Source organism: Passer montanus, unplaced genomic scaffold (genome assembly GCF_014805655.1).
Source record: "Passer montanus isolate IOZ18808 unplaced genomic scaffold, ASM1480565v1 scaffold20, whole genome shotgun sequence".
Lineage (NCBI taxonomy): Eukaryota > Metazoa > Chordata > Aves > Passeriformes > Passeridae > Passer > Passer montanus.
In genome coordinates this window covers 10,182,106-10,198,762 of record NW_024366592.1, presented here as the reverse complement: position 1 = coordinate 10,198,762, position 16,657 = coordinate 10,182,106, and the positions used below count along the sequence as shown (strand labels likewise).

Here is a 16,657-nt window from a genome sequence, read left to right as displayed (position 1 = left end):
CTCTTCAGGAAGGGGATGAGCTCCTTGGGTTCTGTGTGTCTAACATGGCTGTGGGGTGGAAGTATCAGAGAATGAATACAGACTCTGTTTAGCTGGACTGGCTGCCAGTGTGTCTGTTCGGAATGGCTGTACCTTTCCTTTGCATTTACAGCATGATTAAAGCAGTAAGGAAAGCATAGATTTGGGTGAGATCATGTTTTCCCTTTGTTATTTGCCTACTGCTGGGAGAATGACTTTGACAGTCATCAAATGTCGGAATCTCAAAGCAATGGATATAACTGGTGCATCAGGTGAATCTACTTCTTTTTAAAAAGGCAGAGTCTCTTCAGGAAGGGGATGAGCTCCTTGGGTTCTGTGTGTCTAACATGGCTGTGGGGTGGAAGTATCAGAGAATGAATACAGACTCTGTTTAGCTGGACTGGCTGCCAGTGTGTCTGTTCGGAATGGCTGTACCTCTGCATTTACAGCATGATGAAAGCAGTGTTTTCCAGGATCACTCAAATCTTTGCAACCTTTTACCTTAGCAATACAACATTCCTACTACAAATATTGTTCTTATGCTACCATTTGAATGGCTTTGAGTCCTAATGCATGAACTGATTGTCTGTTACTCAGATCCTTACGTCAAAGTGTCGCTGATGTGCGAGGGACGGAGGCTGAAAAAGCGGAAAACAACCACAAAGAAGAACACTCTGAATCCTGTTTATAATGAGGCCATCATCTTTGATATCCCTCCAGAGAACGTGGACCAGGTCAGCCTCTCCATTGCAGTGATGGATTATGACAGGTAAGCACAGTTCACTTTCTGACCAGAGACAATTCCTGATCACTGCAAGCGACTGCTTTCAGTGATGGATTATGACAGGTAAGCACAGTTCACTTTCTGACCAGAGACACTGCAAGCGACTGCTTCCTGCCTTGAGCTTACAAGTAGCTTCAGCATCAGAAAAGATAAACCCTTGGGGTCTTTTCATGAAGAAGTTTAAAGCTTCCACCCCTTTTCAAGCACATGGCATTTTATCTGTGTCATAAATTACTGAGATGAGGAAAAAATATGGCTCAATTTTCTTCCAGACCACTAGGCCTGACATACATTCCTGTCCATTTCTGGGGGCTGGACTATGCAAAAACTTTATAAATCAGGCAGGTGTTCTAGCTTAAAAAAGTCCCTCACAGCTCCAATTTCTATTTAAATAGAAGGTATTTGAAACTAAAGAAAATTTCAATTACTAGAAAGGAATTAAATGCTAATTATGTCATTGAACTAAGTCATAATCATTTATTCGATTGATTCAGTAAAATAACCTTTCAATATGTAACCTTCAATATGTAACCTTTGGGTTCAGCACATGTCATTGAACTAAGTCATAATCATTTCTTCGATTGATTCAGTAAAATAACCTTTCAATATGTAACCTTCAATATCTTTGAGTTCAGCATTCACTGATAACAAGTTTTAGGCTAATTATCTATGGCCTCACTGAGAACTGACAGGAAAAGACTCTTGCCTAGAGTGGCTCAGGACTGCAGGTTGATCAAGACTGTGCCTGACAGAATCCTGCCCAAGCCAAGTCTGCTTCATTCAAGTGCTATTAGTAATGAGCTCTTGAGATTGCAGGGCAAATAAACAGTGAAAGTCCAATTTAGTAACATCACCCTTCAGATTGTTTTCCCTTGCCATCAGATTTCTGGTTGTTCTCCAAGCTCTGCCAGGAAGACTTTCTCAGTCAGACATGAGGGTGGCACCGTGGTGCCATTAGCAGGGAAGGAGCACAGCAGCTTGCACACTTTCAGTCCTCCTCAGCTCCTCCCTTCCCAGCACTTGCTAAGGGGAAATTGGAAAGCATTATTCTGAGGTACATAGAGTCAAGGTACAGAAAATTACTTTCTGGTGTTCCTCAACCATCTTATGGCACTGTGAGGAGCACGAAGTATTAAGGTATAGACTATTACAACTATTACTCTTACCATTCACATTTTTGACTGAACTTCCAAAGATCGCAACAACTAGAGCTAAGAAATAGTTTATGAAATTATGTCTGAAGAATTTGCAGCAGGAAATTTATTCCCCACCATTTTCCTCCACCTTCCTCTCTCACAAAATTCAAACATGTTTTCCTTCAGATAATTTTGTGTATTATGATCCTTTTCTGTCCTTGTGTCTTCTGAGTTGTAACCTTTTAATGGCAAGGATTATGTTTTCATTGCTATTTTTATAGCTGCTAGAAGCACTCTGGTAGTGGCTAGGAGTTTTTGATGTTACCATTACAGAATGTAATATTACTGCACTACCATTAAAAACTAATATCTGTAATAATTTATATGAAAACTTTGATCATGTGTTCTGTGCCACACTAAGCCAGTAAACAGAATTGTATATCAGATGTTATTAAAACTATTTTTTATTAAAAATAAATTCTTTCTCACTCTACAATTCTCAGAGTAGGGCACAATGAGGTCATTGGAGTGTGCCGGACAGGAATTGATGCTGAAGGCCTTGGAAGAGATCATTGGAATGAAATGTTGGCTTACCCACGTAAACCAATAACTCACTGGCACCCACTACTAGAGGTAAGAAATAGCAAAATTTTCTCCTTGATATTGGGTGGGTTTGCCCCTCACATTTATGGGCTTCTGAGAATCACGAAAATCAGTGCAGCACCTATGGAGCAGGTAAAAGATCATTAGCACAGCCTAAATCTAGTTGCATGGGTTTATGTATAATTTAAAAGGGCCATTTCAACAGTTCCCACGATGCTCTGATGGCATTGCAAGATTACATTTAAACGTTTTAAATTTCCAGAGATTTTGATAAAGAGCTTACAGCTACTTAGAAGAGATCATTTGCAAAAATTTCAAAAGCAATCATTTCCTATTCAAAAATCTTTAGCATAAGCTGCTGTTGCTAAAACATTAATCTGTAACTGGCCTGCAAATTAGACTAAATTGTGGCAACATACCAGCAGCTCCCTCCAGAGTTATTCAACAGATGCTTACTGGAAGCTTTTTCAAATGTAGGGGTGATTATATCTACAAGTCCCTGGGCTTGGACTCCCTCTGTGATCTACTGTGGCCACACATTGTTGGTGTTCTGTGCACAGCATCCTCACAGCTCTGGACTCAGAAAGATACATATTGAAGCCTTAGGAAGCAGCAGGGGCACAGAGGCACTGTTTAGCCCATCACAAAAGCAATCTGTAGAAAAATGATTTGCTGCCTGAGGCCATGTGATTCCCCCGCTCTGTAGCACATGGCTGCGCAACATGTTCTGTGAGAGGTAGCAAAAGCACAACATCAAGGCTTCAGTAAATCACTAAGAAGAGTGTGGGGGAAAGAAAACTGAGTCAAGGCAGCAGAGAAGTGTCTTTTAGAGGTGCATGGTTCTGTCTAGTCTGTGTAAGTTAGGAGACAGAGGTGCCACCCCTGCTGGTGAAATAAACCCATTCCTGTGAAACGAGTCAGAGGCATTTTTAGAAGGTCACTTCAGAAATTTTCTTTCCATTATTAGTTTTGCTGGAGATTTTGATGCCAGAGACTTTGATCCAAAGACTAGAAAGGGTCTGGATGTGATCCTTTTTGAGGTAGTCTCTCATCCTCTGAAATGAGCGTGATGCACAGCCAGATGTGATGACATTTGTGAAAATAACACTTTTCTTGCAGCTACCTGGCCGAGCAACCAGTTTTGATAGCCAGGGATCCTGTTCCTCACCCAAACCACCGCTTACACCCTAGGAGCCAGGATGGATCCATCATGCTCAGTGTCCAAAGCTCCCCCACAGCTCACATCTACATCAACAGAAGGTTTGGATTCTGCAGATGAACTGTATCCATATTTTTTTATCAAAATACATCTTTCCTATTCTAAGTCTTATACGACAATTTATAATAATTTGTTAAAGTGTGGATGAAGTTGACTTGAGTCAAATATAACCCTTCCTTCTGCAAATTCATTCACCTGTTTTATCTCTGGCATATATCCAGGGCAGTGGTTTGATGGGGCCTCTATCTTTTCAGAGGCAAAGAAACCAGAAAAAAAAAAGATCCCTTAAGTAATTCAAACTACTGCACCTTTTAACACCTAATTCTTTTGAGGTAGAGCAATTAGTCATATACAGCTCATGTAGTAAATTCCTTCTAAATTGCACTAAATCCTCTATGACTTTGCAAGATAGCACTTCAAACTGAATGTTGCATGAAAAAAAAAACAAAACACTGTTGTCATGTTTTGAGTATCTGGAAAATCAGTTCATTCCTTGGGCAGGGAGGAAGGGCTGATTTAAGAGCCAATGAGGCAGATCTACTGACTTCAATAGGTTTTAGTCAAGCCCTTCTGATACAGGTATGAGAACTGGATCTATGCAGTTATAAGCTTCCAGCACTCATGATGACAGCTGCATCTCAACACAAGTCAAACTGCAGAGGAGAGAATGCTCAGACGTAAAGGAATTGATTTAACGTGATTTATCTCTTCACAAAATTGACCAAATATTGCAGTTACCCACAACATTTCTATGATTCTTGATTTAATGTGACAGCCTTAGATTTCTTTGAAGTTATTTTGACTGAGTGCACAGCACACATGGAATTTAGTTTCTGGTTGCTGGCTGGATGCCTCTAGACACATATGCTAAATATGAATTTGAGATGTGTTTTCTGTCAGTCTATGGAGATACAAATCGAAATGTGACTATTTTACAAGCAAGTAAACTCATTTATTGGAATACACAGTGACAGCAAATGCAAAAATCTATTTGCTGTAGTCAGATACTTTAAAAAGCAGAAGAGAACTACTTATTATTTTGTGGATTTTTCTCCAAACACTGCAGTTTACCTCAATCAGATAAATCAGATAGTTACTTTCTTTTTTCCTTTTTTCTTTTCTTTCTTTCTGTGAAGAGTGTAGCACAGACAGCAGGATTGGGTCTGAGGTTTTGAAAGCTGGACTGTAATTAGAAAAAGTTAGGCACTTTTTGTATCTTTGCAATATATATAAAGAAAACAGTGTTTTCCAAACCAGTATTTTTACAGAAATGTCATGCAGGAGAAAAACAACAAAAGAAGATTGATTTATGATAATGAAAGAAATTTTGAGAATTCATCTGGATATGAAGGGAAAGGGTCGTGTTGGCAAACTTCTAAAGAACCATTTTGGGTTGGTTTAGCCTGGCTGACACAAAATATGTACCCAAAGATCCAGTCCCTCAATGCCACCATGACTGATCTCTAAGACAGACAAAAATACCTTTAAGTGTCTTAAACTGCTCCAGAAAAGCTAGCAAGGCTGGTCTTAACATTACAGGTGTATCTAATTCAAAAAAGGAGGCACTTTTATACCTTGCCTCCTGTGCCTATGAACGCAGCAAGCAAACAAATAAATATAAAAATCAATCTTTACAGTCTTTACAAATAAGGGGAGGGAAAGAAAATAAAAGAAAGAAAAAATGGAAAAAAGAAAAGGCTCCAGTCCAAGTTTCTGAATGCCTGTTTCAGGTTGTTCTTCATGGCCTCTAGGCAGAAATTGTTTCTATCAGAGAGGATTGGTAATGCTGACACTGATCCTCCCTGCTTAAGATTGTATTTTCATCACCATAAATGCAGAGCAGCCTTGCAGAATTTCATTCCTCCTTTTGCTCTGGATGAGTAATTTTTTTAATAGGAGAACAAACTCTCCTCTGTGAGGTTTTTTTCCCTCCCATAATTGTTATCCTAACAAAATTCTGTGGCTTAGATAATTTTCAACATGATTCTGCAAGGCTGATATCAAAACAGATATATATGTATATATATATATGGAGATTGAAAAACTATTTTATGTATACATTTATCTTAATATAAATTATATCAACAGTGGCCTTTGTGGCCTAGAAAATACTTTTTGTAATGTGGTACTGTAACAGTCAATAGTTAATTAAATATTCTTTGCACTTTTTTGCACCTAATATCCAAAAAGCGAACAAATTCACGATCAAATGTAGCATTAGTGTTCAGCAATGAGCAACGTATTTTTACCTATTTTACTGTTCTCTGAGTATCCTGTGTGTTTCATCATAGGTAGCAAGGTATTTCAAGATTCATTTTCTTAAATTTTAATTGTTGTTAAATACCAAAGGCTCAGCTTGTGCCCCTTTGTTGTGTTATTTTTGGTATTGTTAATAACAATAGTGAATGACTTCTGTGTCTAAACCTGATTGATGGGTGCTCTACATCTAGAAGAAATCAGGCTGCGAAATCATCTGGACATCTAGCTTCAAAAATGATCCCTTAAGTATTTATCTTTATTCCCTTAGCAGTGATTAATAGAACTAGATAAAAAGATTTATTTTTTTTTCTTCATTGTTTCCTTAACCATCTCAAAAGATAGGATATGTACTTAGCATAACCCATCCATTGGCTTTAGAGCCTGGTTCACGAGTTACTCTCAGTGACATCACAAAAGCACCAAGGAAGAGCTTAGCACAGTTTAAGTCAAGGAATATGTGCTCAATGCATATCTTTATTAAGGAATTCTAAATATTTAAATTTGGAAACTTGGAGCAGTTACAAGTTCTCTGCTCCCATCCTGATTTTTTTTTCTGCTTATCCACATTTCTCCCATATCTCATGTATTACCCTAATTTGGGAAAAACAAATGTGTCAAAAGGCTGGTTTAAAATATATTGTAGTACTTTTACAACAGTTAGAAAATCTTCCTTTCCTAAAGGCCTAAGCTATTTTACTTGAAGCTCTTTACGGGAAACCAGTAGTTAAGAATTGTATTTGCATGGCCTGTTTTTTGGTTTTTTTTGTACTCTCACACTGCACAGGTGAGCACAAGCCCACAAAGATTGAAACCATGTTCTGCACTCCATGACCTCAGCTTTGGACCCCAACATTTTACAGTCCTGCTGACATGGCCCTTCCCCTCTCCCTCCCAGCAAGTAACCAGCTCTTTCCTCACCATCTTTTGTCTATGCTGGTCTTAGGGATATGAATATTGGTCAAAGTGGCCAGCAACTTCCCCTGCAAAATTTCTTCTTCAATAAATGCAATTCTTTGGACTACTTATGTTTAACAAAATTATACATTTTTCTTAAAGAATCACCACTACTTCCAATATTTTTGAAGAAAATGTTGAGCTACCAATAAATGTTTTCATTGGGTTGATTTTTTCAAGGGAAAAAGCATTTACCTAATTTATTTCTGTGGGTGCATTTTTGGAGCAATATTAAGAAAAACTTTAGTTAAAAGACTCATTTGATTAATCCTTTTCTCCTCTTTCTCAGCTTTTTAATTGGATTCAATGTAATTCCTTTAAAAATTTCTAACATCATGATGTACAACATATACATGATAGTCTAGTTACAAGATTATTTTGCTATCTCTTTTTTATAAATTTTTATATGTACTAACTTTATATTGTACTCCATTAATTTAACAGGCTTTTTACATCTGAAACAGTTTGTCTGTATTTTTGAGTGAGCAAACATTCAAAAGAAGGGTATTTCAGAACTCAGTAATAGAGTTCTTCTTCTGCTGGAAATGTAACATTTTTTAGAAATCCATAAATGTGCCTGCCAAATTTGAAAATCACCTTTTTTGAGCATGCAAAAACCTAGGTTTGCACATACAAGTACTTGCACTTGCTGGATGTACAATCACTATTATTTAGCACTCCTGTTACAACAGAACACTCACAGCTAATCAGAAAGATGTTTCAGTTCATGATAAACACTTGACAAACCTGTACTGTGTGACCGTTCCTTGACCTGAGAAGTTCATATGACATTATTTCTACAAATGAAAGGCTTGAAAATTTGGTAGCTCCTAAAACATGATGTATATGTTAATCAGACAGTGAGGTGACTTTTGGACAAAGCTCATGTAATATCTGTTGGACCATCCAAAACGCTTGAAAGTTTGGTAGCTCCTAAAACATGATGTATATGTTAATCAGACAGTGATTTTTGGACAAAGCTCGTGTAATATCTGTTGGACCATCCAAAATATGGATAAAATATAGCATATATAGGAGAAATATTAATGCAGGTTTTGATGGGACATTTTCTCTCTCATTCACACCACAGCAGAGACTCAATTTAACTCAAGATTCACTTTCATTGAGGTTCTGAGTATTGCCAGTCTAAACTGAGCTCTCTGAAAACAGCTAAATCATGGCACAGAGCAGACCCAGAGCTAAGAAATATGAAGATAAATGTGACAGTAGACACAAAGCTGTTCCATGCATCTGAAAATGCCCTGAAATTAAAACCTTCCTCCTGAAACTGATAATAACTCCAGGAGTTTTACCACTTCTCCTTTCTTTCTCTGCTGTAAAACAGGATAAAAGAACCACATTCCTGAAGAAGCATCAGCATTAACCATAGGAGTTTACTGAGGTGCTGATCACAGCCATTTGTCTTTTCCAAGGCAAATAATACCTTAACTTCTAAAAGTGTCTTTTGTTTACTTATCTAGATGAATAAATATCTCCTGCACAAGGCACTTTTCCTTAACCCTGGAAAATGGTGGGTTTTTAACAGTATGAAGGAAGCCAGGAACCAGAAATCTAAGAGAAAGTGGTGAAGCTGCAGGTGGGATTTGAATTTCACAGGGCAATCTGGTCAGGAAAAATTGAACTAACACCTTCAATCTTGTGCTGAGTGCTAAGGGATGCTTGATGATAGCAGGTGCTCAGGGCTGTGATTTGATGTTTTATCTGATAGCACCTCTACAATGTTGCTGTTGCTGGGAAACCTCTTTACAGGCTCAGGGAGGAGAATGCCTCTGCTATTGCCAGGTGAAATTTTTTCCGCCCAAGTGTAGACTGTGATTCTTGTGTTCCATGGGGCTCAGTCGCCTGGAAGGGCACAAAGCATGTTAAATTTGCAGAACAGGAAAAACAAATTTGGCTCTGTGCCCTCATGGGGACTAGTCACTTTGTGGGTATTAAAGACAAGTGTTTGTGCCTTGCTGATCCAAGGGAGGACATTTCTTACAGCACTCTGTGGCTAAGCTGTGTGCTGAGCCATGTCGATGCTTTTGAAGATCCTCAGTACCAACATTGTCAAAATATAACCAATACATATAAATACAGGTTAAAAAGATTGCCAGAACACCAAAGCTCCCTCCTGTGGAAAAGGAATGATGACTCTGAAAAATAAATCAAGGCATCATGTTCTGGAAGCTGAATCTGCAGGAAGTCACAGAGCTTCTGTGATGAAAGTGGCACTGCTCTGTAATAATTTATGAATACAATATGTTGAGTTGACTATTGGTCCTGAACCAAGTGAGTTCAATAAATCTACTTTAGGGAAAAACAGGCAGAAAATGTTTGACAGGGGAGTGTCTCTCAGGAGCAAATGAGTTGTATAAAATGTTAATGTCCATCTTGGTGGCCTGGGAGAGTCTGCTAATGCTATAGCCAGTCTGAAAAATGCATCTCATCTAAAATGGAGAAATCCCAAGCAGGCATAAAGAAAAAGGCACAGGAAAGATCAAGAGATCCGATTCAGAGCAGACAAATTTTATGTCTGAGCAGGCTGGGGATGCAAACTAATACTGTAGAGAAAATAGGCTTGGTTGCTCTCTCATGAGGGGGTGGGAAAGCTTGAGACAGGACAAATATGCATATAGACTGTTATTTTCAATTCCATTTATTTAAAATATTTAAGTTTGCATATTTAAGATTAAATATTTAAATACCATTCTATTTTTAATGAAGTGGAGTATTCACAGACTCTCTAAAAGAAAAGTTGCGCATCCATTCAGACTGTCTGTATTGGCACAGTTAAGACAGACACAGTGTCCCAAAGCCCAGCAAAAATTAAAGAATTGTGAAATCCTGCCTCTGCCCTGGAGAGGTGAAGTTGGGAAGCCTGACACAAAAAAAGAACTGAAAACAGACCAAGGAACAGATGAGGGCACAGTTATTGCATCACAGCTTCAGGGTTCACGAAGTCATTGATTAGAAAATAGTGCCAGAAACATGGTTTCATGGCAGCAACCTACCTTTTATACAATTTTCCTCTCTTTCAAAATACAAGTATATAAGTGTCTTTGAGAGATTGCTTTTAAACAGTTTGGGATATTTTCATACCTTATAAATGTATCAGGTCAAACATTTTCTGCCTGTTTTTCCCTAAATGACTCTGAAGTAAACTAAATCTATCCATGCATCCATCCATGAGGAAAATAAAATAAAATTCAAACAAAAGTAAGGAGTAAAAACTTTCTGTACAATAAATAAAGCCCTAGAACATGCTTAAAATTGCTTTCCTGTGTAGAATAATGGTGTAGATTTAAGATGTAATATGCTGGGGCCTCTCAGTTTAAAAAGGAATTATGTGTTTCTGATTGTAAAGCAGTATTTTCCTGCAGGTATAGAATTCCTAGTTGCCTGGCCGTGTGTGATTTCAAGCATCAGAAATGTTAAAACAAATATTCATCAACATCACAGACAGGAATTTTAGGCACTTAAGATTAGCGCTGAAAAAAAGGAATGTGGGGTTTTTGGGACACTTTCTAGGTTAATTTCAGGAGAAATTGTAGACTATTGGATGTTTTTGTGAAGCAGATACATTTCCATAAAAGTAGTCTGAAAGAGGAGAGAGAAAAAAGGTCAAGTTTCTTTTTTTCAATGTGCTATGAGTTGAGACTGATAATAGGATCAGAAGGGAAGAGGACTGAACAAGATATTTAAAATCTCTTATGACATCTGATCCATAACAGGAGACCAGAGAGGAGGGGAAAAGCCTATAGAGTATGAAGAGAGCCCTCTGGAAAATTAAAAAAGCAAACAGACAAACAAGCAAACAAACAAAAATCCCAAAAAGAAAAAACCTGTTAAAAGGCAAAGTGGAAAATATAAAAGGGGTTGAATAGAGAAAAATATATGTGTAACAAATATTCCAAATAGAAAGGGATTTTTGACATGATTCCCCTGCCTTTGTATGGCCATTTGCAAGCTCGTGAGGGTAGTTGCAGCCAATTTCAGAACCTGAGTCTGTTCTTAAAATATAAACAACCTTCTGCCCCACAGATCTTGCTCTCAGAGGGTTCACAGTGCAAACAGCACTGGTAGTTGCTCATGACATGTCCTATCTCCCTGGCCTTTTTATTGCAGGACAATTGAGGTAAAAAAAGGACATTTCTCACATGTGCTCAGAGACATTCCTCTCTGGATGCTGTAATGGCCTCCTATTTATTTGCACCTGACATAGGTTGGAAGATCTCCAACAGGTGAAAAGAAGATTTTTAAATAATGTTGCCTCTTCACCTTATCAAAGGTCCTGACAAAGAGTGCTTGAATAACCAATAGGAAACAGCTCTGGAAATGCTGCTGTGGTACACAAGGTACTGGTTTTGTTCTCAAGTTAAGCCTCAGCTAATACCACGAAATGGTGAACAAGTCATTGGGCTGCTGCAGGTGCTAATTCTCTGATGACTCAAAAAATATGAAGTCAAAATTACAGTGTATTTCTCCCCTAATATCCCACAGGTCTTTGTGTATGAATAGGGTCCTGGAACTGAGGTTTCAGCCAAATTCCATCTCCTCCTGTTCTTCCAATTCATGGAGGTTCAGCAGAAAAATGAATTCTTATTCCTTTGTCACATAGTAGCGGGTGTACTGTGAATGTTTCACCCTGGGAGTGGCTGCCTCTTATTAAAAATCTGAGTGATCAACAGAGGACCATTACTTCCCTCACCACGGTTTTCTGAGGCTTAATTGTGTAATAATAGTTATGAGGGAAATGACTGCATAGCTGAACAAGACAGAGAATTGCCAGCTGTAATTATTTTTGTCAAATGGGTATGTGTAGATGGGTGTGTCTTTCTTCTTCATGTAAATGGAGATTTGGCTACTGCAGAAAATGAAAAAGGAGATTTTAGGGACTCTCCAAAGAGCATATCACACTCCTACATCTATTCCTTTCAAGTCTCATGTATTATAAGTGTTTAATTATCTTAATTATCCTTATAGCACAAGAACCTGATTAATTTATTTAAACCTACAACCTTTTCAGTTCTTAATCTACAAAGGCAACTTTGGGCTATGGAATCAGAGTCACTAATGAGAAAGTATAGCTTTATCTTAGCCAGCAGCCGAAATCTGCACAGCTGGACCTTTTCTGTGTTCCTCTGAAAGGGAGCCTGGCACTATTGCACTTTAGCTACTTGCCAGTAGCAGACAAACAATTGTAGGTCATAGCCAGGTTTCAGAGAAATTCTGAGGATTAACCCCTCAAATCCTGGCTCTTATTCTGCCTGCCCTCCAGGCACAGGGCAGTCTATGAAGTCAAAGACCAGTTCTACCCAAAGAGGGCTTGATGAGTAATCTGTGCTGAGAAAAGAGATTTCATTCAAATTATGCCAACATAGCTTTTAAATTTTTCTTTCCTTTTTTTTTCAATGTACTGTTGTTAAAAATTGACTTTTTTCTCAAGACAGAACATTCTAATTTAATCTCTAGCAGGGCAAAAAATGGTATAAAAGTACCAATCTACTCATGCACTGAAAATAATACTGATGCAAAAAAAAAAATTAAAAAAGCCTTTCAGCAAAAAATATCTGTGGCAGCAAAATATAAAGATGCTGGCAAAAAGGCATTTTCCTTTATATGTAACTTTTTCTGACTAGAATTAGAGTATTCCACCTCCCTTTTTGGGCTATCTCAAGAAAAACATAAAACGGTAAAAAATCTAATGTAGTTTTAATAGTTATTGGAATAATACAGCACAATAAAAATTACTCAATTCAGCCTCTTAAGGTGTAAGTATTAACAACACACATTAATTTATATATGCATTTATATTTGCATTGCTAAAAAATCTAGTTATCACCCTATTCCAAATATACAAGAATTCTAGCATGCTTTCAAAAGGAGCTTTTGGGCTAATCACTTGCTACTTTATGGGCCAGTAGTTCTTGTATTGATTAAAACAAAAATATTTTCCTAATATCATGACAATAGACCATTAAATGTATCCAGCAAAGTCATTCTGTAGGCCTTGTTAATATATAATTTCCTCTGAAAGCACTCTGAACTTGGCCAGCCCAGCACTGAAATCCAGCAGGACCACTGCTGTTGATTTCAGTGCCCTCTGCATCAGGTTACATGTGAGGATGTGTCATAGCATCTTAGGAAATGAGCCCAGTCTCAAGGCAAACAGAATTATTTCCCTTACATCCACCACGGATTTTTGTCACTTTCTGACAGCTCAGACTCTATTAGAAATCTTCAGCGCATCTCTTTGGTATGAGCTACTATTGCAATTGCTGATTTTACTAATACTGGTAGGAAAGATGAGCCTCAGCTGCCTGACTTCATAAATAAAAATGTCTGGTGTATGTAGTCAGGCATGGAGGTGATGTGTTTTTACAGATTTTTCCTTTTTAATGGTCGCCTGCAGGTTTCCACAAAATGCCATTTTGTTCTGTAGCTCAGAGGGTGTGTGTATAGACTAAAACTTTGATATGGAATTGTTAGATAGTCCTGTTGCACATCAGATATAAAGCACTCCTTTTGAATCTATATTTCTATGGAAAAAATGTTGAACAAAGTTTAATTTTGTTAAATAACTAGAAAACTATTTCTCAGTAGAAGGAAAAAGCCTAGATATATATTTAGTATTGGTCCTTGTTTCTTTTTCTTCCATGTGTAGGCCTAAATTCTTTCTATGCTTCTCTACTTAGGTTTCTGTAGGATATGTTGGACTTAAATGCACATGTCTAAGTATGGGATATGGATCGTTTTATATCCTAGAAGTTGGCAAACTGGCATCCTGATTTGGAGAGGCACTTCTGACTTGTGCTTTCTCCACTTTCTGGGGGAGATCACGAGGGTGCTTGTTCAGAAAACCATGTGGAATAGTGTGTTAACTCTGACCTGTTAACCTCAGCTCCCTCCGTGGCAGTACAGCCCTGCTGGCTGGGATGGGAGCGGGCAAAGCCGGATGGCATCTCCTCCTTGCCCTGCTCTGCCCAGCGCCCACCACCTCGGGCAGCAGGACTGCAGCACCAGCTCCTCTGAACCCTCCAGGCGCTCCTGCAGCCACCAACCACAAGGGGAGTCCCAAAAAGCTTCTCCTTCCTTTCCATGAGCTTGTAGTCCATGCTGCATTCGAGCTGACTTCAGTGCATCCTTGTGAGAACTGAAGCAGGGGGAGGGAACAGAAATCAGCCACATCTTTGCTTCAGCACAGAGCATCCTGTTTTCCTGCTAGATGCTTGTTTGTGGGGAAGGTATTCTCCAGAGTGTGTGCTTCAAAAGGTAGGCAGTTAAAATGGAGTTCCTGGCCACAGGAAATATTGACAGCTAAAAAACCCCACTTAGTATTTAAACACTTAATATCTGATCTCTTAAACGAAAGCACCCAACACAATGTCTGTCAGGATTTGCTGTGACAGTGAGGGCTCAGGATTAGGCCCTAAATGGCCCAAACTCTAACAGAACTCCCTACCTTTAAAGTAATCTTTATTATTAGATCAGAAATGTTGCCAAGTCTATGTAGCTTACAAAGAACTGCAGAGTTCTTCTAAGATTTTGTCTCTTCTTGCTATGTGGTGTTGGCTGACCAAGGTCTAATATTAAATACCTGACTGTTTTAGTACCTTTTATTCAGTGTTCATGATGTGACTTTTTAAATGAAGTCTGTGATTTGATACCTAGACATTGTTCAAGTCAATATCCTTGGCTTCTGCGTTATAGAGACAAGAAAACAAAACTTTTTGAACTTGTGTTACTGGCTTTTTGTATGCGCTAAATGGCCATTTGTGAAACTTGACAACATAAATTGTACTACTGATAGTAAATGGGTTTTTTGCACTAGCCTTTGAGAGCTGTAACACATTTCAGTATTTTTACAATGTATTCTCTAGAAAGTGTGAATCTATTTGTCAGTTCTGAAAAAAAATATGTAACAATGAAACCTCAAAAATGTTATGAAGTGTACAGTTTGTGATAATTTTATATTTAAAAAAACAAGAAAAATCAAAGAGTTCATTTGAAATAATTTTATTCTAATTGTTTCATATGTATTTTGAACAAGAAATAAAGTGATTAAAATTATTCACTTTTTTCTATCATTCTTACAAAAGAACACTTTTCAAAGGTCTATAAAGATCTGTGGATTACAATGCCCCCAAGTTGAGCAGCCCTGTCTGTATCCAAGGTCATTTCTTTTCATGAATCTGTTACTCTAAAATTCTACACCTTGAAGAAGCAAAGGCTACTTTTGCCACCAGATTTGCAAGGTTCAAGAGAGAATGCCCTTGAGTGAAAACAATTAAATCAAGCGGCTCCATTATTAGTTTGTGTAATTCTTTCCACATTTTCTTCCATTTCCTGCTATGATATTGTTTACTGTAATCTTCAAAGTCATTAGACCGTGTTTTAAATAATGGATTAACTATTCAATTTAATATTTTTAAAGTATTTAAGAATATTGAACAATCTCACTAAAGAGTCACAAGCCTAATTTCCACCTTCCTTGTTTCTAGATGCACAATCAGATCAAACAGACAAGAAGATTACCACCATTAAATGGAAAAGAATGGCCAGATTTGACTAGGATTTATGTTTAAGCTGAATTTGTGTTAATGACAGCACCTTATGAAGCAATGATGATGCAGGGTAGACAGGCTCAAGCATGGCAGATTTTTGCTGGCACTTACAAGGACTGTTTAAATAGGAAAATGAAGCTGAAAATTGTCACTATCAGCTGCATGTGATCTATTTCCATTCTACCAGATGTTTAAGTTCCATATTACAAACACTGGGGGGGAAAGCAGCATACAAGCAATTGACCTTTGGCAGAGATATGTAATTCTCCTGAATAGAAATTAGATATATATATGTGAGCTTCCCAACCTGTTTGTTATCTCTAATGGCTGAACTTTAATTTATCCCAAGTCAAGTTTTTGCTAAGATATTAAATACAATTCTGTTCTCTGTTTTAATTCAAAAACGTGGTCCACATCTATGATTAAAAGATTCTGTTTCCATTGGAAAACTGCTTGTCTTTCTCTAGCAGGGTAAGTCATTCCAGTTTGCCACTGTCTTTAATCTTAATATTCTCTCTCTCACCTATAAAATGCTGATTTTCATTAGAGTGATGGGCTCTGAGGGTTATGAATATTATAGTTTATTTTGACAACTTGTCTGTGGTTCTCATAGAAGCAACACAGTCATATTTAAGATTTCATTGTAGTCTGTGAAATATAATTTCTGCATGAAGTCCTAATCCTTTTGCTTCAGTCACTCCTGAATATATCTTCATTTCTTATAATAATGAAATTTATTAGCCCACAGAGAAGCTGAGCAATGTGCTGCTTAAAATGGTGCAAGAACTAGAAGAAAGCAGATTTGTCAGGAAGAGAGGAGAAGAAAGAAAGGCAAACAAAGCCCAGTAAAAAATATATACGATAAAATCTTGCAAATTATTGAGTATTCTTGCACACATAGAAGCGCACTATCTCTCAGTCACTGCACAAGATATACCACAACTTTAAAAGTGATGCAGAGAAAATCAGGGATCAGAAGTGAATCCAGATCTCCCATCTTCTAGACCACAAAACTCCCATTCCTCTGCTTGGATTTGTACTTTGCATGGAATATGTGAGTCTCCCAAAGGAAAAGCTGTGATGCAGAGGAGGCAACAAATGATTTAAAAATATATGT

At 37.8% G+C, this 16,657-nt stretch overlaps 1 protein-coding gene across 1 annotated transcript in view; it reads left to right on the top strand.

The window, feature by feature from the left end:
• The window catches only part of SYT10 (synaptotagmin 10), a 41,038-nt gene extending 33,158 nt beyond the window's left edge, over positions 1 to 7,880 (top strand). The window contains exons 5-7 of the mRNA XM_039708315.1: positions 616 to 787; positions 2,442 to 2,571; positions 3,661 to 7,880. Of these exons, the coding sequence (XP_039564249.1) occupies positions 616 to 787; positions 2,442 to 2,571; positions 3,661 to 3,732 (374 nt within the window). The 3' untranslated portion in view covers positions 3,733 to 7,880. The remainder of the gene's footprint in view (positions 1 to 615; positions 788 to 2,441; positions 2,572 to 3,660) is intronic.
• Positions 7,881 to 16,657: the final 8,777 nt, after the last annotated feature.